This window comes from Astatotilapia calliptera, chromosome 19 (assembly GCF_964374335.1).
Source record: "Astatotilapia calliptera chromosome 19, fAstCal68.1, whole genome shotgun sequence".
NCBI lineage: Eukaryota > Metazoa > Chordata > Actinopteri > Cichliformes > Cichlidae > Astatotilapia > Astatotilapia calliptera.
The window spans coordinates 8671971-8699814 of NC_137440.1; the positions used below are offsets into that span (position 1 = coordinate 8671971).

Consider the following 27844-nt stretch of genomic DNA (forward strand, 5'->3'; position numbering starts at 1 on the left):
CAGCTCATAACGTTTTAACAGTCTGTCCCTGTCCTGATACTCTACATCATCTGCTATAATCAATAACCATGGACTCTCACTGCAATGTACGCTACAGCTCAGAAGTTTGAATCCAGTCAGAAATGTCTTGATTTCTGAAGAAAATAAAGGTTAGTTTGATGTTGAGTAACACAAAATTAATCTGAAATTTAAAGAAATATAAATGCTTAATAGTAACACTGACTATAAATCGTGAATGAGGTTTAATGGAATATCTACACAGGTGTACACAGGCCCATTTTCAGCAACAATACCTCCTGTCTTCCAGTGGTACATTGTCTTATCTACTGTAAGTTTATCATGTTAAATCCCAACTTATCAGTCAAGAACGCTTTTACCAAAGATATCAGCACAGACCAAAACTACTTTGTGATTAAGAAAATAATGACTGTGTGGATCATCCCATTTTCTCTTTCACACTGATTAAACCAAGTTGGCACTTTTCCATAAACAATGTGAACATTTGGGTTCGCCACTACCTTCAGCTTTTGATCAGCTTCACTCATGAAAGAATTTTCATATCTAAAAGCCAATTTTTTCTGATAAATAATTTTAAAAATCCTTTACTTTGACCCATTTTAACACTGTATTAGAAAAAAAAACAACAAAACTTCCAGATCCCAAAATTAACTCAATTAACTCAATTCCAAATTTTTCATGTTTGTTATTGTATTTGCAGCTCAGCAGGCCGAAGCAACTTTAAACATTTTCAGAAGCTGTCTAATTTTTCTGTTTGTCTTCAAAGTTTAGGAGCTGTGTCTCAGTTTCACTAAGGTTCCTCTTATGACGCTCTCCCTCCTCGATTTTTCAAAAAGGTTTTCCTCACTATAGCACCATTTGTACAATCCATTGTAAATAGTAGTTTGTCTTCTGGTGTTGTACCTGTGAATCTTAAACATGCAGTGATTCAACAACAAAATCACTGCATGTTCAAAATGAAAAAAACAAGATGGCTGCTAGGGTGCAGACACACAGCTTGGCAGGTCCTGTGCGTTTGCCAAAAAACCCACCTAAAAAACCATCTAAAAACCCCTGGATCTTGACATCAACTTGTCGTTTTGTTTTTATACATTTTTATCTTCTGTGGAGTTCGACATGTCCAAGAAAGCTGGATAATTATACCACTTTCCCAGCCAAATGGAGTCAACATCTTTTGTTCACAAGATTCTTGGATTTTGGTCATGCCAGACCACCCCCAGGTAAATATGAACAATCAGATATACCACAACTGTCGCTGGAGATTCTGAAACTTGTTCTGATGCTACTTTTGGCTGGTGATATAGTTAGCCTAGGCCTGCCTGGGCCTCCACCTCAGCTGCCTGGGCCTCCATTTCAGCTTCCTGGGCCTCCATTTCAGCTAGCTGGGCTTACACCTCAGTTGCTCGGCCTCCACCTCGGCTGCCAGGGCTTACACCTCGGCTGCCAGGGCGTACACCTCAGCTGCCTGGGCCTCCATTTCAGCTGCCTGGGCCTCCATTTCAGCTGCCTGGGCCTCCATTTCAGCTGCCTGGGCCTCCATTTCAGCTGCCTGGGCCTCCATTTCAGCTAGCTGGGCTTTCACCTCAGTTGCTCGGGCCTCCACCTCGGCTGCCTGGGCCTCCAACTCGGCTGCCTGGGCCTCCAACTCGGCTGCATGGGCCTCCACCTCGGCTGCCTGGGCTTACACCTCAGCTGCCTGGGCCTCTAACTCAGCTGCCTGGGCCTCTAACTCAGCTGCCTGGGCCTCCATCTCAGCTAGCTGGGCTTACACCTCAGCTAGCTGGGCCTCCACCTCAGCTGCCTGGGCCTACACTTCAGCTGCCTGGGCCTCCAGCTCAGCTGCTCGGACCTCCACCTAGGCTGTCTGGGCTTACACCTCAGCTGCCTGGGCCTCCATTTCAGCTGCCTGGGCCTCCATTTCAGCTGCCTGGGCCTCCATTTCAGCTAGCTGGGCTTTCACCTCAGTTGCTTGGGCCTCCACCTCGGCTGCCAGGGCTTACACCTCAGCTGCCTGGGCCTCCAACTCAGCTGCCTGGGCCTCCAACTCAGCTGCCTGGGCCTCCAACTCAGCTGCCTGGGCCTCCATTTCAGCTGCCTGGGCCTCCATTTCAGCTGCCTGGGTCTCCACCTCAGCTGCCTGGGCTTACACCTCAGTTGCCTGGGCCTCTAACTCAGCTGCCTGGGCCTCCATCTCAGCTAGCTGGGCTTACACCTCAGCTAGCTGGGCCTCCACCTCAGCTGCCTGGGCCTACACTTCAGCTGCCTGGGCCTACACTTCAGCTGCCTGGGCCTCCACCTCAGCTGCTCGGACCTCCACCTAGGCTGTCTGGGCTTCCACCTCAGCTAGCTGGGCCTCCACCTCAGCTGCCTGGGCCTCCACCTCGGCTGCCTGGGCCCCCACCTGCTGTACCCAAACTACACTCTCCGGTAAAGGGTTTCTCATCATTAAATGCTCATAGTATTGTCAACAAAAGGACAAGAAATCCTGCTATTAAAATTTACAGAGGAACAAAGATCTGCAAGACATTTAATCAGGCTAAAGTAATCTGGGACACTAAAAATAAACCAAAGGGGCTTCTATGTGGACACATTAACATTCGCAGTATGTTACCAAAGCATGAGCAACTGGAACATTCCAATATTCCAATTCCAATATTTCTATTTTGGGTATCTCTGAATCTTGGCTCACAAGTTCTTCTCCTGAGTCTGCGGTTGTCTTTCCAGAGTACACAGTATTCAGAAGGGATAGAATTGGAACAAGAGGAGGAGGAATACTTGTGTATGTAAAAAAACACCTGGATTGCTCTTTACTTAGTTCACCAATAGATGTCGAAATAGAACATATTTCTGTTAAAATCACTCTTTCCCCAGAAATGTCATTTACGTTGATCTGTTTATATCGCCCTCCTTCAGCAAAGAATATTTTTTATGAACAACTACAGATATTACTTAAATATCATGCTATAAATAATAAGTCTAATGAAATAATTGTAATGGGAGATTTTAATGTCAACTGGGACTGTGAAAAGGACACAAAAACACTCAAGGACATAATGGAGACTTTGAACTTTACTCAACACATTGAACAACCCACAAGAATAACAAGATACTCTAAAACTAAAATAGATCTGGTTTTCAGTAATAAGCCCGAGCGAATTATTAAATCTTATAATTTTATCACTGGTATTTCAGACCACAATTTTATATTATTTTCTAGAAAACTTATAAAATCACGGGTTAAGAATGACTTTCAAAGTTCATCTAATAGGAGATCCTTTTATGAATTCATACCAAGAAGTCAGCGACAAAATGTAGCAGAAGCATTAGCATCAGTTAACTGGGAGCCTTTATTGTGTAGTGATGATCCACAATTCTGCAGCAGTCACTTCACTGACATTGTCAAGGATGTTATATCAACATACTCCATTAGAGGTCGACAAAAAATAAAGACAACATCTAATTTGCCCTGGTTAAACAAAGAGTGCAAGAATTTAATGAAAACAAGAGATCAATTACTAAAGCAGTTCCTGAAAACAGGTCTAACTCTGGATAGACAGATATTTACTTCAATGCGGAATAAAGTAACAAGAAGTTTGAGACGGGCCAAAGCAAAATTTTTTATAAATATAATTGAAAGAGCCAAAGGTAATGGTAAAATTATCTGGCAACACTTAACTAAATTACTTGGCCGTCATTCAAACAAAAGTAAAAACACAATTGAACTTTATGTAAATAACTCTATTGTTAGAGAGCCTCTATCTATTGCCAGTAACTTAAACACTTTCTTTATTTCATCTGTTAAGGAGATCAGTCAGAGCTTTGACTCAGTCGTATGCTCTGATAATGTGAATGATGTTGGTCAAAATTTGTTCACCATCACTCATATTTCAGACACTGAAGTTGCTAAACTAATTACAGGTTTAAAACAATCAAAAGCACTTGATGTATATGGTATTAACACAAACTTCCTAAAGGAACATATGGATTTGCTTGTACGTCCAACAACTCATGTTTTGAATATGTCTTTCAAACACTCCATTGTTCCAACAGATTGGAAAATTGCTGCAGTTACACCAATTTTCAAAGCAGGTGTGAAGACTGACATGGCTAATTATCGCCCCATAAGCATACTCCCGGTCGTATCTAAAATAGCTGAGAAGTGGGTGGTTAAACTCCTCACTGCTCACCTAGAAAACACCCAACCCTCATTACATCCATTGCAGTTTGGCTTTCGGGCACATCACTCCACAGATACTGCCCTGTGTATGTTAGTGGAGAACTTGAAGAGCTTGCTGGACAAGAGTCCCTGTGTTGGATTGTTTGATGGTAGTGTGACAAGTCCATTGTGTCTGAATAACAACAAGAGTCATTTCTTATGAACTGAAAGTAAAACAAAAATTAATCAGATCAATAGGACAATTCTTGACATTTTTCATTTTCACAAAAAAGGTGTTAAACATTTAAAGAGTTGCAAAAGCAGAAATGATAACTGCGTTCTTAACCATCAATACACAGTTATAAGGACAAGACATGATTTTGTGTACAAGTTCTTAAAGATGGATGACTGATAGTCAGGTTTAAGGGTGCAGTCAGGACTGAACATAACTGGCATCTCTTTAGTTTTTCTCCGTTTGGGTTTACATTTAAAAAGAAGACTGGCCATTTTAATGCCACAGATTATCATCATGATATTCCATAATTACTGGGAGACCAAGGTAATGAAAAAAAATATGCTGCTAATGCTTCCCCTCAGCATCCAAGTAGATACACCAATTGTATCAAACATCACCTCATTCTCGAGTTATCACATCAACACCTGGTGGGATGACAATACCCTTCAGCCTTTTGTGGCTGATAGGATAAAAGGTATGGGGGGTTTTTTTCTCATTTTTTTTTACTCTACCCTGTTTCTTATGACTGTAACTGGGATTAGTTCCTGATCTATGTTTTGCAAGCAGTTTAGAGGAGTCAGGAATAAACTAGTGTAACAGGTCTGTAAAAGGTTCTTCCTGATACAGACCTGTTGTATCAGCCTTTTTCTTTGTTTAAGCAAAAATAATCTTAACCATCTCCAGTCAGTCTAGAAAAACTGCTGGAAGGCTCTTAACAAAGAAACGAAAACAGAAAGCACATTACATCAGTTTTATTATCATTACACCGGCTTCCAGTACATTTTTGAATTTATATCAAAATTTTTGATTGTTTGATGGTGGTGTGACAAGTCTATTGGGTCTGAATAATGAGAAGAGTCATTTCTTATGACCTGAAAGTAAAACAAAAATTAATCAGACCAATTAGTTCAATTCTTGACATTTTTCATTTTCACAAAAAAGGTGTTAAACATTGTGATGGCAGATTTTTTTTCTCATATATTAATCACAAATTTAATCATATTACATTAGTTATAATAATATCACTTTCTCACTTTACTATAGTAAGAGCACTCCTGTCACTACTTTACATGCATGTGGAAAGTTAACACAGTGAGGCCATTGTAATGGGAGACATTAAACAGATAGTGGGACTCCTTCTGCTTATCAGGGATGTAAATCTTTAGGTGACGGCCAAGCAGAAAACAAGGTCATAATTCTCTCTGTGAGGGAGAAGGTATAGCCCCCCCGTGAGAGGGGCCAACATGTAAGAGTTTGTGGAATGTTCTTTGTCTGTGTCTCTGTATATAAGATGTAAGGGCGGTGGCCACAATTCAGAGATGGTCCTGGTGTTTCACTGGGATGCTCTCTCCACATTGCAATGTGTTTATTAAACCCACTTCAAATCAAGCTCACTGGGTGTGTTGCAGGTTATTGTTAAATTTTCCACAACAACATTTAAAGAGTTGCAAAAGCAGAAATGATAACAATAATAACAGAAAAACAACATCAAAGAAAGAGTAAAAATATAAATAGTACAAGGATAATTTCAAAAAGTAAAGCCAAATAACAAAGATTTTCTCCATGTCTGTCTCCATGTTTATGAGCGAGAGACATAAATATGAAGCCATAACATACCACAGCCATGCCGGCTTCGACGTTGCCCGGATTAACAAGGTCCGCTCAGATGTTGAGGAACCAGGACACGCTGATGAGAAGTGGAACAAGTCCACAAAAGATGAAAATAGGGCACCCAGTCAGGCCCAACTGATAGCTGCAATGGTCTGGTTTTCCCATAGTGAGCTGGTCCTCAATAAGCTGATCAGTCAAGTTAGAAATATTCATTTCAAAATGTATCCGTGTGTGGGATTATAATATTACCTTATGCCATGTTATACCCCTGATTAAAGATTGTGAATTATTATGTAGTTTTAGTTTGCATTATTCTCCTGAATTAGAAGAAGGTGATAACTATTACATTTGTTAAACTGATTTGCATTACATTAGACTGCTGATTTATTGTGAAAGAATTATATTGTTTTATGATGTCTGATTAGAAGAGAACAGAGCATACTGCCCCATCTCAGCAGGAGCAGATAAACAGGGAGCCAAGGTTGTAGCTTAGGCGCCGTGTGAGAGAAAGAATGTGAATGTTTAGGCTTTTATGACTAGGTGGGGGGCCACTAGAGGCTATAAGAGTTTGATCAATGCTCCACCATTTTGAGATCTGATGCTGTCTGCATACAGTGTCCATCGGCCACATGTGTACATTAAAATCATCGTTTGACTCAACCCGGCCTGTGTCGTCCAGGCTCATTTACCACCACAAGGCTGATTTTTATTAGAACTCATCTCAACTAGTTAGTTTCACTTTTCACCTCCAGACTGGATTGTGACTGTTTCCTCATTTTTTCCTATTCTTGTTTCTCTGTTTATATCACACAGTCTTTTGAAAAAAAAAAATATGGCTCAAGTGTTCTGAATGGAGCTTTAAAGGAGTGTTAGACAGGCTGAACAAGTCTTTAGCTTTTCTGCCTTTGGAGTAATGTGGCATTTGAAGTGATGATTGAGAGTCTCGGAGATGTTTTAAAAAAAAGAAGCTTTATGTACTTTTTGATAATCACACTCCCGGGTTACAGTCCTTTTATTTTCTAATTGTATAATTGGACACTTCGAATGAGTTTAAAGACTTAAGAAAGGCTGGCTGACTCTTTCTATAAAAAGTATATTAAACATAAGTCCTATGCAGTATAATGTGTTACACTAATTTTTGCTGTGACGTGATTAAGGACACGTCCCTCTGATTACGATGGTCCTTCAACATGTGCTAGACACAATTCAATTGCTTTTGACTGAGGATGAGTTAAGACACAATAAATGATATATCACAGTTTTTCTTTAACACCACTTTTAAATGCTGAAATCACAAAACCTTCAACACCAGGCTATTTGGAGAACATGAACTGACTCGCTTCCGATGACTATCTTCTGTTTTGCCACTGTGGACGCCTCCAATGCAGCATTAATATGATTCTTGTGGTCATCAAAGAAGATGTGAGGGCTGATCTTCTCAAGGGTGGGAGCTTTTTCACTCCCTCCCACAAACACAGTGTTCTCTGATCACTTCGTTGAGTGATTCTGATGGGCCGTCATCAGTGAGTATAATCTTACACGTTCTTCACTCTCAGGGTAATGCTACTTAAGTTTAGCATTCACTGCCTGCAGAACCTGAGAGCACAATATATCCCCCAAAATTTCTGTTTATTCAGGTGGAAACTAAAGAACTGTTTCAGAAAAGTACTTGCTTGTATTTATGTGGTGTTTCCTGCTGTGTGTGTGTCACCTCATCTCACCTACTGCTCTTGTGTCTGCTGTGATAACTCTTTATTCTTTCCCAGATTATTTCTGTTTCTCAGTATTTTCCTTAACAGGAATCAAACCAGAATCAAGCTATGAGTCATGTTGGCGATTTAATTTTACACTACAGGGAGCGCAGAATTATTAGGCAATAGTGTGTGTTCGATGTGGGCTCGTGGCAAATAAAGTTCTTCCACTCTGACATCATTCCCCGTCTCTGACCGGACATTATTACCAGGGAACAGTACCGAATCACGTTTCAGAGATAGTGGTCCAGGGCGTCCACTATAACAAGTGGTCCTTCGAGCAACCTAAGGATGTTTGCACTAAAGGTACGCTCCCTGGTCAGCATGCTTGCACAATTAGGAAGGAAAGGAACTGTGGAGCAGGAATTTGGGTCCCATGTGTCAAGGTTGCTTGAAAAACTGCCGCATGATTTGAGATCCAGCTTTAGTCCATACAGGGAGTGCAGAATTATTAGGCAAGTTGTATTTTTGAGGAATAATTTTATTATTGAACAACAACCATGTTCTCAATGAACCCAAAAAACTCATTAATATCAAAGCTGAATGTTTTTGGAAGTAGTTTTTAGTTTGTTTTTAGTTTTAGCTATTTTAGGGGGATATCTGTGTGTGCAGGTGACTATTACTGTGCATAATTATTAGGCAACTTAACAAAAAACAAATATATACCCATTTCAATTATTTATTTTTACCAGTGAAACCAATATAACATCTCCACATTCACAAATATACATTTCTGACATTCAAAAACAAAACAAAAACAAATCAGCGACCAATATAGCCACCTTTCTTTGCAAGGACACTCAAAAGCCTGCCATCCATGGATTCTGTCAGTGTTTTGATCTGTTCACCATCAACATTGCGTGCAGCAGCAACCACAGCCTCCCAGACACTGTTCAGAGAGGTGTACCGTTTTCCCTCCTTGTGAATCTCACATTTGATGATGGACCACAGGTTCTCAATGGGGTTCAGCTCAGGTGAACAAGGAGGCCATGTCATTAGCTTTTCTTCTTTTATACCCTTTCTTGCCAGCCACGCTGTGGAGTACTTGGACGCGTGTGATGGAGCATTGTCCTGCATGAAAATCATGTTTTTCTTGAAGGATGCAGACTTCTTCCTGTACCACTGCTTGAAGAAGGTGTCTTCCAGAAACTGGCAGTAGGACTGGGAGTTGAGCTTGACTCCATCCTCAACCCGAAAAGGCCCCACAAGCTCATCTTTGATGATACCAGCCCAAACCAGTACTCCACCTCCACCTTGCTGGCGTCTGAGTCGGACTGGAGCTCTCTGCCCTTTACCAATCCAGCCACGGGCCCATCCATCTGGCCCATCAAGACTCACTCTCATTTCATCAGTCCATAAAACCTTAGAAAAACCAGTCTTGAGATATTTCTTGGCCCAGTCTTGACGTTTCAGCTTGTGTGTCTTGTTCAGTGGTGGTCGTCTTTCAGCCTTTCTTACCTTGGCCATGTCTCTGAGTATTGCACACCTTGTGCTTTTGGGCACTCCAGTGACGTTGCAGCTCTGAAATATGGCCAAACTGGTGGCAAGTGGCATCTTGGCAGCTGCACGCTTGACTTTTCTCAGTTCATGGGCAGTTATTTTGCGCCTTGGTTTTTCCACACGCTTCTTGCGACCCTGTTGACTATTTTGAATGAAACGCTTGATTGTTCGATGATCACGCTTCAGAAGCTTTGCAATTTTGAGACTGCTGCATCCCTCTGCAAGATATCTCACTATTTTTGACTTTTCTGAGCCTGTCGAGTCCTTCTTTTGACCCATTTTGCCAAAGGAAAGGACGTTGCCTAATAATAATTATTCTGTCCCCTGCGTGCGTGGTTCTGGTACACGAAGTGACAGATAGCTAAACATATGCCGTAAGCACTGAAAGCGTTGAATGATGAGTCAGGCGTGAAAGTAAAGTTGAGGGCTGTTTACTTGTTTGTCTTCATCAACGTACAACTTACAGTGATTTCCCAGAACTTGTGAAACTACAAAAAATACAAAAAGAAATATGCTCAATAAAGAATTATGCATTTGCTTCACATGGCGAACAGATCTAGGCATTTATATATACATCTCTCCAAATATGCATAAAATCAATAAAATATACAACACTCACTACTTATAAAGATGAAACACAATTCAAACTTACAAACAAAGCTTCTCCATGGCATAACACAGGTGGATGCTTAAGGATTAAACAGGGAGACTTCTGGTACGCCTCATTGTGCAAATCCCAATACTAAAATGGCTTCCTGCATTACCCCACTCATGTGACTCTAAACATCCAATAGGAAACTCTTCCTGTATCACCCCACTCATGTGACTCTAAACATCCAATAGGAATACAAGCCAAACCACATAAAAATTCACTTGACCGCAGTCTCCAAGCTAACCACTAGGAGATGCTAAAATTCTCAATGTGCACATAACATTACACTCCCCGCCTGGTATTGAACACAATACCACTATCAATTTCTTAGCAGTTCAATCAGCTAAAGAAAATAACACATTGACTGTCCATGGTAGATAATCAGATAGACAAAAGTACCACTACTTCGGTTACTGGTCTAAAGAAGGTCTTAATGGTACCTCCTTTCGTGACCCTCAGTTCGAGTTTCCTGACCTTTCCATCACTGTCTGGGTAAGCCTTGGTGACAAGAGCCATTGGCCACTGATTTCTTTTTACCTGAGGGTCTTTGAGCAACACCAAGTCCCCTTCCTTGACATTGGGCTGACTATTTTGCCACTTGCTTCGATTTTGAAGAGTAGAGAGATATTCTCGCCTCCATCTCTCCCAAAATGTATTCGCCAAGTGCTGAACACGTTTCCACTGCTGACGATACATATCTGTAGCTTCAAATGATCCTGGAGGAGCAAGAGGGGTGCAGACCTTCTGTGTCAAGATCATTGCTGGAGTCAGAAGAAACGGTGAATCTGGATCACTTGAGATGGGAGCAAGAGGCCTTGCATTTATTATCGCTCCTACTTCAGCCATAAGGGTCGAAAGCACTTCATGAGTGAGATGCGAGGGACTGATCTGAGAAAGCATAGAGTCAAGAATCCGTCTCGAAACCCCAATCATTCTTTCCCATACTCCTCCCATATGGGAAGAATGAGGTGGGTTGAACAGCCATGTGCATCCTTCCTCACTGAGGTACCTTGAGATATCGGTTTCATCCCGTAGGAGAATTTGAAGTTCTCTGCAAGCCCCCTTAAAGTTTGTGCCACAGTCAGAGCAGATCATCTTCACAGGACCACGCATAGCAAAGAACCGCCGTAGAGCATTAATGAAGCTCGATGTGTCCATTGACTCTATGAGCTCGATATGTACAGCACGAACACTTAAACACGTGAAGAGTACTGCCCACCTTTTAGAGTTTGCGGCACCACCTCGGGTGCGACGGGTGGAGACATTCCAGGGGCCGAATACATCCAGGCCCACATTTGTAAATGGAGGTTCAGTGCTAAGACGATCAGGTGGAAGATTTGCCATCTTTTGCTCTGCGGGTCTACCACGAAGTCTGTTGCATGTAACACACTTGTGCAGGTTTCTGGAGATACATTTCTTTGCCCCTACAATCCAGATGCCAGCCGTGCGGATAGCTCCCTCAGTAAAAACTCTGCCTTGATGGTGAACCCGCTCATGGTAGTAGTTTACAAGTAGAGTAGCTATGTGGCTGCGGCCAGGAATGATGAGAGGATGCTTTTCATGTGTCTCGATTGAAGCATGCTGGAGCCGCCCACCAACTCTTAAAAGTTTGCTATCATCAAGAATTGGGCTGAGCTTCCTCAGAGGACTGCTTTTGGGAATTACTTCGCCTTTCTCCAAACAAGACACTTCCACTTGGTATGTCTCCTTTTGTACACATCCAATAATGGTATGCCTTGCTTGCGACAGTGTATCCATTTTGTGTGGCTTCAAACAGTGATGCCAACCTTTGCAGTCTTGCCCATTGCTATCCTTCTCAGACCTGAAGGATTGGACGATGTGGATTAGGGAGGCCACAGCTCTGACAAGGGGTTGCCACATGGAGAATCTTTCAAATCGATGCGACCCCATACTCCTATGGGGGTTTGCAACAGTAGTAATGTGGCTTCTGACCTCTGTATCAGAGTCTGGATCAATGAGGTCATAGGATGTTTCTTTACCTGAGTCTATGTCCCCAGAACGTCTCAGAAAACATGGACCTGTAAGCCAGTTGGTGCTTAAGAGACGAGCTGGATGCACTGACCTGGTGGCAACATCTGCAGGGTTTTCATCAGTGTGGACATATTGCCACTGTTCAGGGCATGAGAACTTCCTTATCCGTTCCACTCTGTTGCTGACATACACATAAAATCTCCTGCTTTCATTGTAAATATACCCCAGCACCACCTTGCTGTCAGTATAGAACTTCAGACTATCAAGACTAATGTCCAGCTCTTTCACAAGCAGCTCAGCAATTTCCACTGCCAGAACAGCAGCACCTAATTCCAACCTGGGAATAGTGTGGAATGGCACGGGGGCTAACTTGGCTTTCCCCATTATGAAACCTACATGACATTTACCTTCCACATCTTCCACTTTGAGATATGCCACAGCCGCAATGGCCTTGGTGGAAGCATCCGAGAAGATATGGATCTCTGTACGTTGTGCAGTGGACAGGGACGTAGCAATGTAGGCTCGGGAGATTGCAAACTGTTCCAAATCCTGCAGTGAATCCCTCCAGGTAATCCACTCTGTTGCCTTTTCAGACGGGAGGGGAGCATCCCAGTCACTGCTGTCACGAGTGAGCTGCTGCAACAAGAGCTTTCCTTGAATAGTAACGGGAGCTACGAGACCAAGTGGATCAAACAAACTATTGATAGTTGCAAGAACTCCTCTTCGGGTGAATGGCTTCTCGCTCCTGGCAACACGGAATGTAAAAGTGTCATTCACAAGGTCCCAGCTTAATCCAAGACTTCGCTGCAAAGGAGGTGAATCTTTGTCCAGGTCGAGATTTTTCAAGTCTTTTGCATGATCTGTTGATGGGAAAGCCTGCATGACAGTTAGGCAATTGGATGCTATTTTATGAAGTCTCAAGTTGGAGATGGCAAGCATGCCTTGGGCTGCCTTGAGAAGACTGATAGCTGCTGTTGCAGATGGCAGTGACTTGAGTGCATCATCAACGTAGAAGTTCCTGTGTATGAACTCCTTTGCCCCCTCCCCAAACTCGCCCTCTCCATGTAAAGCTGTTCTCCGAAGCCCATAAGTAGCCACAGCTGGAGAGGGGCGGTTGCCAAACACATGGACTCTCATACGATATTCCACAACTTCCTTCGTGATGTCATTGTCTTTAAACCACAGAAATCTGAGGAAGTTCCTGTGGTCTTCCCTGACAACAAAGCTGTGAAACATCTGCTCAATATCTGCTGTGATGGCTACCTGTTCATGCCTAAACCGCATTAGGACTCCCAGCAGAGTGTTATTTAAGTCTGGCCCTGTCAACAGCACATCGTTCAAGGAGATGCCAAGATAAGGAGCGCTTGAATCAAACACAACTCGGATCTGGCCAGGCTTGCGTGGATGATAGACGCCAAAACTGGGAAGGTACCAGCATTCATCTCCATCGTTGAGTGCTGGAGCTGGTTCAGCATGATCTTGATCAAAGATATTCTGCATGAAAGCCAGAAAATGTCTCCTCATCTCAGGTTTCCTTTCTAGAGTTTTGCAGAGACTGGTGAAACGAGTCAGAGCTTGTCCTCTGTTGTTAGGCAGCCGTGGTCTTGGCATGCGAAAGGGAAGGGGAGCTACCCAACTGTTAGCATCATCTATGAACATCTCATTATTCATCAACTGAATGAACCGTTTGTCCTCAATAGATGGGGCAACTTCATTGTCATTCTCTGTTCTTTCGAAGATTTTGTTGCCAAGTAAATGATCATCAGAGTTCTGAAACAGGCTGTCCAGAGGATGAAAGTGTGACAGGGTTTGAGAGTTGAGAGGTCTTATGCCTGTCCTTGTTGTAAGCTTCTCTTTCACAACTAGGTGGTTGGGACATGGACTGAAATGAGAGTGACGCCCATTCTCCAGAACGTTAGTCCGGTAGACATTAACTGCTTTCGGCTTGTGAGCTGCACCCAAACAGACGTCTCCAACTACGACCCAGCCAAGGTCCAGTCTTTGGGCATAGGGTGCATTATTGGGCCCATTGCGTTGGTCTCTCACTTTATGGACTTGTAACACATCCCGACCCAGCAGAAGGAGAATTTGCGCATTTGGATCAAGTTCAGGGATGAGATGAGTGATAGACTTTAGGTGTGGGTGGTGTTTGACTACATCAGGAGTAGGTATCTCCAATCTATCATCTGGGATATGGCTACACTCAATAAGTGTGGGAAGAGGAATGCTGAGACGTCCATCCAATGGCTGAGCCACAAATCCAACTCCTCTTCGGCCAGATAACTCAGTGACTCCAGCACATGTGCGCAGCGTGTAGGGAGAACCGGTACCCTTGAGGCCAAACAGGTCGAAGAATTTGGACCGAGCAAGAGACCTATTGCTCTGGTCATCAAGTACGGCATAGACTTTTATAGATCTTTCTGGTTGTCCTCTAGGATGCACTTTTATGAGACAGATTTTAGAGCAAGAGCGGGAGTTATTGGCAATTCCACACACTTCTGTGCATTTGGAGATTATGTCAGGAGAAGCCGCTTCATCTTCCTCCCCGCCATGCTCATCCTCAGGGTCTTTGACAGCCCATGGAGCTGGTCCTGGATGAAGTGCTGTGACGTGCTTGTCACTGTTACACTCTTTACAGTGAATAATTGTTTTGCAGTCTTTAGCAACGTGTTCAGTTGAGGAGCAGCATCTGAAACAAACTCCACTATCTCGCAGGAACGTTTTGCGTTCATCCAGTGTCTTAGCTCGGAAGCCCCTACACCGCTTGAGAGGGTGGGGTTTTTTGTGAATCGGACACTGTCTGTCCACATCCAACTTACTGCTAGCTGACTCTGTGGGCTTGATGGCAGATGTTGATGTAATCTCTGTTTTGCTGGATGAGACGTGGTTCCTGGAATGCGTGTACCTTTTAGGTGAGTTTTCTGGTTTCACTGTCGTCATCCCAAATGAGCTAAATGCAAAACTTGGATCATTACGAGTGGGGGCTTCTTTGCAGACAAAGTCAGTGAAGAATGAGAATGGTGGAAACTGGCCTTGGTTTTGCAGCTTGTACACACTGCCTTGTGTCATCCATTTTTCTTGAAGGCCATACGGCAGTTTCTCCACTATTGGGTTAATGCCGCGAGAGGTATCCAGATAGGCGAGCCCAGGCAAACAACCTTCTAACTTTGCTGACCCCAACTCCCTTAACAAGTCACCAAGCTCTCTCAGGTTGAGAGGGTCCCTGTTGCTGATCTTAGGAAATCTCTCCAGTTTGTCCAGCAGAGCTTTCTCAATTATTTCAGGAGACCCGTAGTTCTCTTCAAGTCGCATCCACGCCATCCTGAGCCCTGCAGCGGGGTCATTGACATGAACAGCTCTGATTCTCCTGACTTGCTCAGATGATTGAGGACCTAACCATCTAGTGAGAAGGTCGAGCTCTTCATTGCAGGTGAGTTTTAGCCCTTCAATGATGTTCATGAAGGTAGACTTCCAGCCCCAATAATTCTCTGGACGATCATCAAACTTTGTCATCCCGGATGTCACAAGTTCCCGGCGAGCCATGTATACAGCAAAGTCATTAATGCCGGTATGGTTCAGAGCAGAGGGCTGCGTTGCTTGCATTCTAAGAGGATGTGTGTGTGGTTGAGGTTCCTGCAGGGGGGTGACACTACATGGATAAATCCCAGGGTAATTCTGAGCAGATGGATGCTTCATACCATTTTCTTCAAAGGTAGTATGGCTCTTGACACGAGCTGGAGTGGAGCTCAGTCCATCAATGGCTGTACGAATGGGATTCAGTTCGTTGTCCTGGAGTGGTGGAGCATGAGAGAAATCGCGTGGCCGACTGGAGGTGATATGGGACTCAAGGCCGGGCAACGACAGCTGACTAGAGTGCATTCTTGAGTGACACTCAACATAATCATTTGTTCTTTTTTCTGTGGAGTCAGGGGGAATTCCTATGATGTCCGCTGCCCTGAGATCTTGTTTAGAGCCGAGTTCTGCTACGGCTGATTCCAAAACCTCCGCCTCAGCTAAAGCCGCTGCAACTTCTTTCTCTTGCTTCAGTGTGGCCAGAGCAGCCTCCATGCGTGCCTCTTCTACTCTCAACTGGGCTTCTTCCACCATGAGTTCAGTTTCTTTTTTGACAAAGGTGGAGCGAGCACGCACTGCTTCAGCTCTTGCGCGTGCTTTAGCAGCTACTAGGCTTGCTGAAGACTTGCAGGAGCTGTTAGAAGAACTAGCAACAGATCTGGTCACATATGATTTCACAGATGTTCCTGGAGATCTAGTCTTCTGTTGATCTTCTGTATCTGGCTTACTGTCCATGATGACTATTCGGCATGCAAGGTAAAACTAAACGAGGCAGGAAGACTAATGAGCGTTAGCGGTCTCTGCTATCCAGACTTACTGTATTATCCCAGGTGTGATGCTGTTTTTTCACTATTCTGTCCCCTGCGTGCGTGGTTCTGGTACACGAAGTGACAGATAGCTAAACATATGCCGTAAGCACTGAAAGCGTTGAATGATGAGTCAGGCGTGAAAGTAAAGTTGAGGGCTGTTTACTTGTTTGTCTTCATCAACGTACAACTTACAGTGATTTCCCAGAACTTGTGAAACTACAAAAAATACAAAAAGAAATATGCTCAATAAAGAATTATGCATTTGCTTCACATGGCGAACAGATCTAGGCATTTATATATACATCTCTCCAAATATGCATAAAATCAATAAAATATACAACACTCACTACTTATAAAGATGAAACACAATTCAAACTTACAAACAAAGCTTCTCCATGGCATAACACAGGTGGATGCTTAAGGATTAAACAGGGAGACTTCTGGTAAGCCTCATTGTGCAAATCCCAATACTAAAATGGCTTCCTGCATTACCCCACTCATGTGACTCTAAACATCCAATAGGAAACTCTTCCTGTATCACCCCACTCATGTGACTCTAAACATCCAATAGGAATACAAGCCAAACCACATAAAAATTCACTTGACCGCAGTCTCCAAGCTAACCACTAGGAGATGCTAAAATTCTCAATGTGCACATAACATTACAATTATGCACACCTGATATAGGGTGTTGATGTCATTAGACCACACCCCTTCTCATTACCAGTGTTGGGTAAGTTACTTTAAATTAGTTAGTTACATTACTAGTTACTTCTATCAAAAGTAACTCAGTTACTTCAAGTTACTCGTTACTTTCAGAGTAACTAGTTACTAGGGAAAGTAACTTTGGTTTTACTCAGAATTCTCTTGTTAATGTGTTGCTTCCGTAACTGGATACCCAGCCAGACTGCCAGTCTTCTAACTTGCTTACTTGCCACAAGTGCACTGTGCCACCTACCAATAGAAAGGAAAAAATAATGTGCACATTTCCACGGGAGAAATCCCACGCCTGATTCTATCGTAGCCTGCTTTTTACATCCAACACAAAAACTGCAGTCGTGGTGCTTTCGATTGTACTCAGAACTCGGAAATTCTGCCTTCTGAATAGGAAGATGTTGGTAACACCAGACTGCAGATGAGCTGCATACAGGGCTGGACTGGGACAAAAAAAAATTGTCCCGGGCATTTTGACTAGAGACTGGCCCACCGTTATAGGAAAAATCATAAAGCCTTTGAATGAAAATAAACACTGTTGTGACAGTGATGTACACTGTTCTGATGGTATATATGTATCAATCGATCAATCGTTTGTTGCAAGACTCAGATAATTATTTTTTTTTAAAGTGAGACATTTTAAATGAGAATAAGAAAGTATTTCCTTGTGCCCCCCTTTCCCTGTTAATGCTCTACATGGACCTCTGGCAACACTTTGCTAGATCCGCACCTGCACAGTTACCAGCTGTCAGCTACATAGAAAAGGATCCTGGTGTTATTTGTCTCTCAGAAACAGTTCATAACTTCCCTTCAACTCATTCATGTCACCTAAAAGGTAAACCTGTTTCTCCATCACAGCTCTGATGATTCAGTAAGGACATCTCCTGGTTTCGTCTTCATGTTTCCATCTCACCACATAACCAAACCGACATCATGACCCGCAGGTTTACAGCTGTGGCTCCAGCAAACATCAGCTGATACTAGAAATTAATATTAAATAAATTCTAACAACAGCTGATCAAGCTTAAACGCGCTGCTGTTGTTTAGCGCGACATCCGCTGGTTTCCTCTTTCTGGCGCAAAGTGGGCGATAAACAAACAAGAGAGAAAAGCCGATCAGCTGATCATTGATCAGTTTCATGATTGAAGTAGAAACAGGAGAGGGAGGGTGAGAGAAGAAGAGGCAGCTCTGCAGCAAAGACGCAGAATAACTCCAGCTTTGTGTCTTTTTCATTGTAGCTGAAGTCTGGGACAAACTGTTCCTTTTCACCTCAATGAGAAACGCGTAATATTTTCTCTGAATGCGAGACGATTCCGTTTTTTACAGGACGGTTGGCAACTCTAATAATTAACCTTATGAACAAAATAAAGTTCAACATCAGTAACATAGCAGCCACCCAGCTGTATAGAAACTCCGTCATGCTAGCTAGCACGCAGTACGAAAAAGTCAGCATAACGAAAATAAACTCCACCTAAACTTGGTTCATATCTGACCCAGATAGAATGCAGGTTATAACCCCTTTTCCTTCATCCACCTGCTGGCTTCCACCACTTGCTAATGTTATTGAATCTGTGGAAGCTCCGCGATAGCCACCACACGAAGTAACGAATAACGAGCCTATCTAAATCCCAGTAACGAGTAACGCGTTCCCGGTTTTGGCATAATAACTAGTTACCGTGCTCGTTACCACAATAATAACGTAGTTACTGTAACGCGTTACTTAATAACGCGTTAGTCCCAACACTGCTCATTACAGAGATGCACATCACCTAATATGCTTAATTGGTAGTAGGCTTTTGAGCCTATACAGCTTGGAGTAAGACAACATGCATGAAGAGGATGATGTGGACAAAATACTCATTTGCCTAATAATTCTGCACTCCCTGTAGTTATAACTTGCCATCTTTCACTTTACATTATCATAGTTTGTTTTTAAGGATTTGTTTGAGAGTAGATAAATGTATATATTTACAAGGAGTGACTCTTTTGTGCAGCCTAAAATAAAGTTGGCTATTATCTGCTTCATACGTGTTTCATACCTGATGTTGCTTAATTTTGCCATAACTTAAGCCCCCCCACGTGTGGCATTGTAGAGGAACTCATTAGTGATTAACACAGTGGTTATTGTGACTGTAGCCAAGGTAAACACAATAATCCTGTTACCTTTGTGCTCGCCTTCACTGGCAGGCATCGCATGGACTAAATGAAATGCTCATTTCAAACACCCTCCATAAATTAAAGCAACTTACTGCTGTTATGTTCTCCTCCCCACTCTTGAGTCCTGGGAGGTCTGGGCCTCTTTGCTTTGGCTGCTGCCCCCGCGACCCGGCCTCGGATAAAGCGGATGAAGATGGATGGATGGATTTTAAAGTTGTGTTCTGGTTATTTTTATTATTTTTTTTATATTTTATTATTCTATTTATTTATCTGTTATTTGAAAATAATAATACATTGATCATTATTTTTATGTAATTGAGTACCAAGGCTGACATACTTGCTTTTTATAACTGGCAGAAATAAGGCGATCATCAAAGCTTGAAGTGAAAACACAAAGTCATACACACTGAGTGTCGCACATGATACAAATTCTACTTCTAAGCATAAATTATTTTGATTTTTTTTCACTGCATTTTATCTACTGATAAGAAAGTGATATCTTGCCATCTGGTTATAAATATTTCCGACATTAAAACTGTTGTGAATGACGAACTGGCATTTAATCTGACGCAAATCTCTCATGAAGCTACAGCCACAAAGATACCGGTTTCTTTATTTTATACATGTGACCCTTTCGTAAATACTACTAACACCACCGCATTTACCAATATAAGCAAAGATAAGAAACACAAAAAACAGAAATCACTCTCCAGTTTGTGTTGCTCTCTGTCGCCCTCTGTTGTTCAGCTCTGAACATAAAGTTTTGTTTCCGAGGAAATGAAACCTTGCTTGCTATAAAAATCAGCCCATTTCAGAGCAGACACAGGGCAGATAAAGACATGGACCCCGGTGAGTCATGTCTTGTTTTGATCCCTTCTGGGAGCTGCTGGTTTCACCTCAGCAGGAATAGCTGCAGGCATGATGTCGTCTGCTGCAGTTGCTAATGGAGGAGGAGTGGCAGCTGGAAGTGTGGCGGCTGCTTTGCAGTCAGCAGGTAAATAAATAATTAGATGTTTCATTAGGATTTTAACTTGCAACAACATGCAAAAAGAAAAAGTTCATCAAAATATCATAATTTTAGATTAGATAATTGCATCTGTTGTATGCTTTTGACAGCTTCTTTGTGTCATGGTGCTGCAGGTGCAGCTGGTCTGTCAGCTACTGCTGGTGCTGGAGCAGCAGTGGGATGGTTGGTGAGTTTCATCAGCTGAAAATCATGTAGAACTCATATATTTGCTTCATGCCAAAACTGGAAGTCTTGTTATTCTCTCAAGATTGTTTTTAATCATTGTGTTGTGTTTTCATGATGATAATTTTTATACATTTATATTAAAATTAACTATTATGGTGTAAAGCTTGTGTGTATCATTAGTACAGCTAACTGTGTTCAATACACTTAATCCTTTGTGAAAGAGTAAAGGGATAAATGTGAGTATTAAGTAGTTTTAGTTTAAAAAGCTCATACAGGCTACTCCACCTTCTAATGTTACAGTCCCTTGGTGCCTTCTTTCCAGGCCTCTTAAATCATCCCAGGTGAACAAGTGCAATGATCAAGAGGGGAGCTGCTGCTAACTGGTGTGACTGATAAGATCTGACCTATAGTGCTTCTCAGGGTTTATCATATGAGGGAAAGCAGGGGATACACTTGGACTTCAATAAAAAAGCTGAACCAGACTTCCTGTATAGAGGTGCCCGTCCTGCAGATCAACAATCCAGCCTGTCTTATCAAAGCAAGAAACCTTCAGAGGTTGCAAAGGTACAGACATTCTGTATTTTTCACGAGTTGTCATTGCAGATTTCCATCCTCTATACTCAGTATACTGTTAATGCCTTTGTATCTTTTAATGCCTGTTTATGTCTTTATACTAGACACTATAAAGTTGGTGTGAAGGTGGAATTCAGTGAAGGAATCTAAGCATCATCAGCTTAACTTCAAATTCACCTCTATTTCACTTGATGTAACGTAACTCTGATCACAGCCACTGTAATAGACGGGCTCATAGATGGACTTTTTTTTTAAATCTTAAACTTTAATTTACATTTGACCTTTTGTATTGTCTTTATTGTCTGACTGAGTACCTGAAGTTCTGTTTATTTAAGCCCTTTCTGTACAGTGCTTTGTGACTGCTTTTCTATGAAAAGTGCTTAATAAATAAACCCTACTTACTCTCTTTTGATTAACAGCACATATTTCAATAATAATACTTTGCATCTTCATCCTGAAATATTGTTTCTGTGTGAGGAAATCCAAGTCTGCTATTGCAGCTCTATCACATAGTACAGACTTTTTTTTTTACATAAAATATTTTTTATGAACACAATGTCACAAAAAATGCTTTCATCACTTCTGCCATCCCTTCTGATCTGCTCATTCAGGTGTTGAAGTGGTTTGTTTTTCACTCAACAGTGAAAAGAAAACCATCAGCTGATTTTCACAAACAGCTGATTTACTAAGAAGCATTTGATATAATTCAAAATTTATAAAACATTGATACTGTAGAAAAAAACACAACAGACCACAGATGAGATAAAGATGTTTGTTTGTTAATTTATTTGCATTTATGAAGCATTATGGAAACATACTTTTCAAGTTCACATGTTTCCAGCAGTTATAAAATCCAATCAACAGATTGCTATTTATTGTTAGTTTGGTGAGAGCACCAGACATGCCACTGTGCCGACCTCCAATGCAGCATCAACATGACACTGCTGGTCATCAAAGAAGATGTGAGGCTTGATCCTCTGCAGTGTAGGACCTTTGTTAGCCCCTCCCACAAACACAGCTTCATCAAGCTCCAGATCCCAGGTGCGCAGAGTGTTTAAAGCTCTGTAGCCGTCACAGCCTGCCCCTCGAGATGTCACCAGGTAGGTACGAATGGGACACTTCTTGTACAAGCCTCTATTATGCAACTTTTTCTGCAGTTTTATTAAAACCTCCAAGAATCCTTTGAATGGTCCCTGAATAAAGAAAAGAGAAGAAGAGCAGAGACTCAACACATGACAATCTGGTCAAAGCAGGAAAGTGCATTTGGATAATTTAGCTGATATCAGTTTATGTGAATGTAATTAGCAAAGATTTTCTTTTCTATTACTAAATATATATTGCTTACAACAGTGCAGAAGGCCAACATAACTGTAACCATATAGTTAAATTAGTTGTTTTTTTGAAAAATATTAAAAGAAGATGGAATGTGTTTCTATCATCTATCTTTCATACCTCGTTCATTGGAATTTCGACATTTTGCTCCTCATTGTTCAAGTATTCTTGTAGTCCACTCTTGAACACGAGCTCTGACTCATCAGAGAAGAGGACAGCGTCGCCATCAAAGGCAACACGCAGCTGATTCTCAGACTCTGTGATGATGTTTGTTGGGGTGAACATGATAGCAGCTGCTACACCTGATGTAGGGACATTCATTCACAGTAACACACAGAGTCATTAAAGTACAACAGCAGAAACTGCACTTTGTCTTAAAATTAGCACCACATTTAACACTTTTACCTTCATTCAAAGCTTCCTGAACCTTCAACCCTGGTTTATCAGACAGGTACAGGTGGGTGTTGTTTCTTTGTAACTCATTCACAAGTTGATCTTCAGTCACAGGTAACAGAGTGATAAGTTCTTCCAGCCCTGCAAACAAGAAGGAATGAAAAGGCTGCTGGACAATCTGATTTACCAAATCTGTTTAGATTCATCAGAGTAGTGTTAGCAATAGTGTTACTATTACTTACTTATATCTATTATTTTTGTATTGACTTGCTTTTAGAGTACTTACACTTTCAAGTGTATTCTACTTTATAAGATTCTGTTTTAGTGTTTTTGTTGTCTTATTGTAAGCCTGTCATTAATCTATTTAAAAATTTGAAGGGCATGAAAAGTGCTGTACAAATGAAGCCTGAATGATTTAGAAAAGGTATTGGGGTAAACAAGAGTTGATCAGAATCACTTAGAAGTGGAAAGATTGTCTCAGTCTCAGTCTAATTGTTTCCATTTATCCATTTTCTCAAAATTTAGAAGTTTCCTCATAAGACACATGTATTTGAAATAATAGTAAGTGTGTTTGGAGGTATCATAAACTCACCATGTTCACGGATCCGATTCATGAGAAAGTCTGATGATGAGCTGTCATTGATGAGTTTGACTTTAAAGAGCTCCTCACTGTCAGGGTAATGGTTTGTGAGTTCAGCATTGACTGCCTTCAGAGCCTGAGAGCAGGACAAGGAAGATAAATTAAATTCGAGTGAATGTTAAGTAACTGTGTGAGTGCAGTATTTGTGTGCAGGTTTCTGTGGTGCTTTGTCTTATGTGGTATATTCTCATCTTTCACATAACCACTACATGCAATTTTGTGTATGTGTTTTTCCCCTCATAATATATGACCTTAACAAATTTGAAGGCAGGGCCATAGCCCTGCTGTTCTTGCTTGAAGAGGAGTCCTGAAGACATGGCAATGGTGACGGGGATCTCTGGTTCAGACTGAAGGAGAAAAAAATGTTTCCCACAATTCAATAAAGACATTCTTTTGCATAGTTTAAAAATAAATTGTCAACAATTTTCTTATTTGACCTCTGCACTCATACAGTATGTTATGACACTATTTGCACTTCTTGCTTGCTGATTTAATGCTTTATCTGTACTTTTGTAGGAACTTGTTATGAATCAGTTTTTAACCTTAAATCTTTCTCTGTCTAGAAGATCTTCATGAAAATGACTGGATTTTATTCACTGAGTTGCCACAGCTGCCATTCACTTTTGTCTTCTGCTCTTGGGTCTGGTGTGATAACTCTTTATACTCTCCCACTTTCTTTCTGTTTCCCACAATTTTTCCTAACAATCAATCTGAGAATCAATCTGAGTTAGTTAGTGAAAATCGTCCTACAGAATTGTTTTTTAGTGACAAGGAAGGATATGATTTCTGTTCAACACATAAATATATTGTGGTGATGAGTAATTAAACATCACACTGCATACTTTCATGCTCGTGCTTCCAGCATCTTGTTGTTAACACTCGTTTGCCGTTCACAAACACACATTACCAACAACAACAACACTGCAGGACCTAGTTCAGCTTTTAAGTCGGTGAGGTGTGATTGTGATGGCGCTCAGGTGTGTGCCGCCCCTGTAGTGGCACCACAGACCACGTCCTGCCACAGAGTATAAGGATGTTTAAAAGATGCTGCAGAAAGCTGCATCTGGTCAGACGGAAAAACACACAAACTCGGATGAGTGTGTGGCGGAGGTGTGGTTCCTGGCTCAGCTGCAGGGTAGGTGTGCTGCAGTGTATAAAAGGCCCCAAAGTTCATAGGTGAATTCTATTTGAGCTCTGATACCAGTGTTTGTAAGTTTGTATACGTTTCTATACTGTTCATGTAGCATTCAACCTTCTGTTAGTTACAGTTACTAACAAGAAAATGTGGTGCGGTCGCGTTAAAATTTTCCAACAAACAGACGGCTGAAGCTGTGTTCAGCTTACCGCACCTTATATCAGATTAAATAAGTAATCTGGGCGCTACAGCTTTACGCAGCTGTGCGCGCTCCTGCGGACGGCAATCACGATCACTGTCTAGCACAACACCTGGAGCTAAGGGGGCAAAACAATCGCATGAGTGCTGCTGTTTGACTGAGGAAGAATAAAGTAGTCGTGGTAAGCCAATCACACGACCACCTTAAGATGACAAAGCAACAAGGTGATATATACCAGTTTTTAAATTGTGTTGATAGGCCACGTAAAACCAGAGTCATGATAAACAATATATATGTGTGTTTTTTCCTCAATAGTTTCGTCATGTTTACTGTCTGAGCACAGCGCTAGCAAGCACTCTCTGCTTATGAGCAAAAAATAAAAAACACAAAACAAAAAACAGCCCGTTCGTGTTGGTGGAAAAATGAACCATGTCAACTAATCAAAAAAAATGGGCAACTTGACATTTGGTTGTTTAGGAAGAGGGGGAAGTTTTAGGAGTGACGGCGAGAGAGGGTGAGAGAGAAAGACAGTAGAAAAAGAGAGAGAGCGAATTTTGAGATGTGAGAGATTTGCGATGTTTAGCATGTTTGGAGTGTGTAGTTAATCTTCTGTAGTTAGCGTGTAGTGTTGGGGATGGTTTTGTGTTGTGTGTCAGAACAATGCGGCGACTGCTGTCTCCAGGTAGGAGCCTGACACCTCCTGCTGTCAGGCTTGTAATGTTCTCCTTTATAGTGGACAGAAATTATTATTTTGGAGTGGCACAAATAATTTGTGTGGCATCTTATTGAAACTGCAAATAACTTTGTTGTTTGCAAAACTTGTGCATTTGATTTTAAAATTGACAATTTATATTTGCATTTAAAGTTATGAAATATGATTCAATAAACATATTTGTGGTTGTTACAGTAAAAAATATAACTTTTTCTACTCGGATTTTATGTTTTTTGTCTTATTTTAGATCAATTGTGTTAATACAGTATGTCAAAATGAAAACATAACTGTAAATTCAGACACGTGAGGTTGTGCTGAAAAGAATGATACCAAACAAGGCAAAGTAATTAGTTTTTAAAAGTGAAATGTAGAGGAAACATCAAATGTATTAAAAAATGACCAATTATACCCTGGACCCCAGAGAGTTAAACAATTTTTTTTAAGTAACGCAATAGTTACTTTTCAAGTAATTAATTACTTTTAGAATCTTGTAAATCAGTTACAAACTCACTTACTTTTTTGAAGAAGTAACTAGTAACTATAAATAATTACTTTTTCAAAGTAACTTGCCCAACACTGGGCACTATACAGTTGGTATGAAGGTGGAATTCAGAGAATGAATCTCAGCATCATCAGCAAAAATTCATATGAATCTGTGCTACACTTGATGTAACATAACTGTGACCTTTTAATCCATCACAGTGTAGCAAAATAACCTGTTTATCCTGCAGAGGATTTTCATGCAACTTTTAAATAACACAGTTAGTGTACCACAGTTTCCTTTACAGCATGTTTCACATTATTGAAAATGCAGTGTACAATGTACGGACCCAATATCAGATTTAAAAACATGGGGACGTACATGTAAGCTTAAAACTGCAGTTTATCAAACACCACTAAGCAATTGTTACCTTTCTTATCTTTCTCTGAGTAAAGTCAGCTCTCTTTCTTTTCTTTCCCTGTAAAATACAGCAGTTGGACCTTTCGCTAGCGACACACTGTGCAACAAACTGCACATAAACAGTTTGTGTGTTTGCTAAGATTTGCTGAGCTGAAAGAAACGCTGCATTTGAAATTACCTGACACTTAAAAAAGTCACTTCTTTGCTGTCTTCAATAGGGCTAACTAGATGCTGAAATACTGCAACTTAAGGTTTTAAAAATATACATGTTCCAAGATAATATTCAAATTAATACTGGGGGTGTCATGGTCCCCGTGTCTGCCCGGCCGGCTCCACAAGGCCACATGTGTTTTTTGTACATTCTCCTCTCTCCTCCCCACCAGGGTGGAGCTCACTGCAGGCTCCCGCCCTTGGCACACACACCTGCATCTCGTCAGGCTCTAATTATGGGTTGGACTCTTGAGGCCGGGACGCAGACAGCCTCACCGCTGGATGATTGTGCTAGACCTGTCAGTAAACCTCAGCCTGGTATCCTTAAGCGTTGTGGACCTGCGATTATTTTATTGTACTTTTTATATTTTATATTTATCTTGCACCAACGGAGTGGCACTCCAATTTCGTTGTACTCTGTACAATGACAATAAAGGCTATTCTATTCTATTCTACCTGCTGTGATCTCTGTGTAACCCTCTTTTCTCCTGTGCACAGTTTCCCCGGACCCGTAGCCAATCTGTTGTTTGAACCGTTGTAAAGAAGAAGAGCTAGCGTGTATGTGACTCCTTTCCCGGACTTCCCTTTCGGACCCAGGATCCCCGCTCCCCTCACTGTATATATCTGCACCTGGTGACTGTGTAAATAAACGTTGCTTTCCCCTGAACTCTGCTCTGCGCCTGAGTCCTACCACACCGCATGACAGTGGAATTAAACAGTTATCTGTATATGACAATTCATTCAATTCAATTTTCAATTCAATTTTATTTATATAGCGCCAAATCACAACAGCAGTCGCCTCAAGGCGCTTTATATTGTACAGTAGATCGCACAATGAAAGCATTTGTCTAATTTGTTAAAAGAAAAGAGGTTTACAGGAGTATACTGCAGCAGCTGGTTGTAGTGTCGGTTACAGGAAGACAATTCACTGACTCTCTTCATAACTGTATATCTTTTTTATTATTCTTGATTACTTAACACAATTTTACACCTTATTTCAAAAGATGACAAAGTTATCGAAATATTCATTAAAACTGCTACAACAGAAATATTTTCTTGTTAATAGTGCACAGCTTTCTGACATAGTGAAAAGAAAATCACAAAGGATGGCACACCATCATCCACCAGAGCATATAACTTTCACTAAGTTGTTAAAACTACTACATAATTGCCACACACCAGCATATATTAATACATTAAAAACTGACTTACTGTAGAAGTTCTGCACTCACTCATCGTGCTTCTGAAAGTAGGAACACAGATAGAAATAAACTTGAATTTCCTCTGTTTGCTGACTGCAGAACTGCTGTTCTTCCTTTTTATTCTAACTAGAAAAGCTACGTCATGATGCAGAACCTGTGGAGCCTGTGGAACCTGTTGCCATGCCAT

At 41.5% G+C, this 27844-nt stretch overlaps 2 protein-coding genes and 3 long non-coding RNA genes across 6 annotated transcripts in view; 1 reads left to right on the forward strand and 4 right to left on the reverse strand.

Moving 5' to 3' along the window:
• Window positions 1–27844, reverse strand: part of LOC113024581 (interferon alpha-inducible protein 27-like protein 1) — a 121480-nt gene that overhangs the window by 25681 nt on the left and 67955 nt on the right. The gene's annotated exons all lie outside the window — the stretch shown is intronic.
• Window positions 9687–10046, reverse strand: LOC113012760 (uncharacterized). Its single transcript, XR_003270735.2, has 2 exons — window positions 9924–10046; window positions 9687–9759 (listed from the first exon to the last, which is right to left on the reverse strand). It is a non-coding gene; the product is annotated as an uncharacterized LOC113012760 (long non-coding RNA).
• On the reverse strand, window positions 16441–16769 carry LOC145422288 (uncharacterized). Its single transcript, XR_013903561.1, has 2 exons — window positions 16678–16769; window positions 16441–16513 (listed from the first exon to the last, which is right to left on the reverse strand). It is a non-coding gene; the product is annotated as an uncharacterized LOC145422288 (long non-coding RNA).
• On the forward strand, window positions 19993–20823 carry LOC113024587 (uncharacterized). 2 transcript variants are annotated; one of them, XR_013903659.1, is made up of 3 exons: window positions 19993–20162; window positions 20309–20361; window positions 20683–20823. It is a non-coding gene; the product is annotated as an uncharacterized LOC113024587 (long non-coding RNA). The 2 variants fall into 2 exon arrangements; XR_013903660.1 differs by having other exon boundaries at window positions 20027–20162; window positions 20285–20361.
• LOC113024537 (cytosolic 5'-nucleotidase 1A-like) lies at window positions 21692–27818 on the reverse strand. The gene is made up of 6 exons (XM_080293684.1): window positions 27668–27818; window positions 23550–23645; window positions 23251–23374; window positions 22671–22799; window positions 22386–22567; window positions 21692–22126 (listed from the first exon to the last, which is right to left on the reverse strand). The coding sequence occupies exons 1-6, from the start codon at window positions 27689–27691 to the stop codon at window positions 21812–21814; spliced, it is 870 nt and encodes a 289-aa protein (XP_080149810.1). The 5' UTR covers window positions 27692–27818; the 3' UTR covers window positions 21692–21811.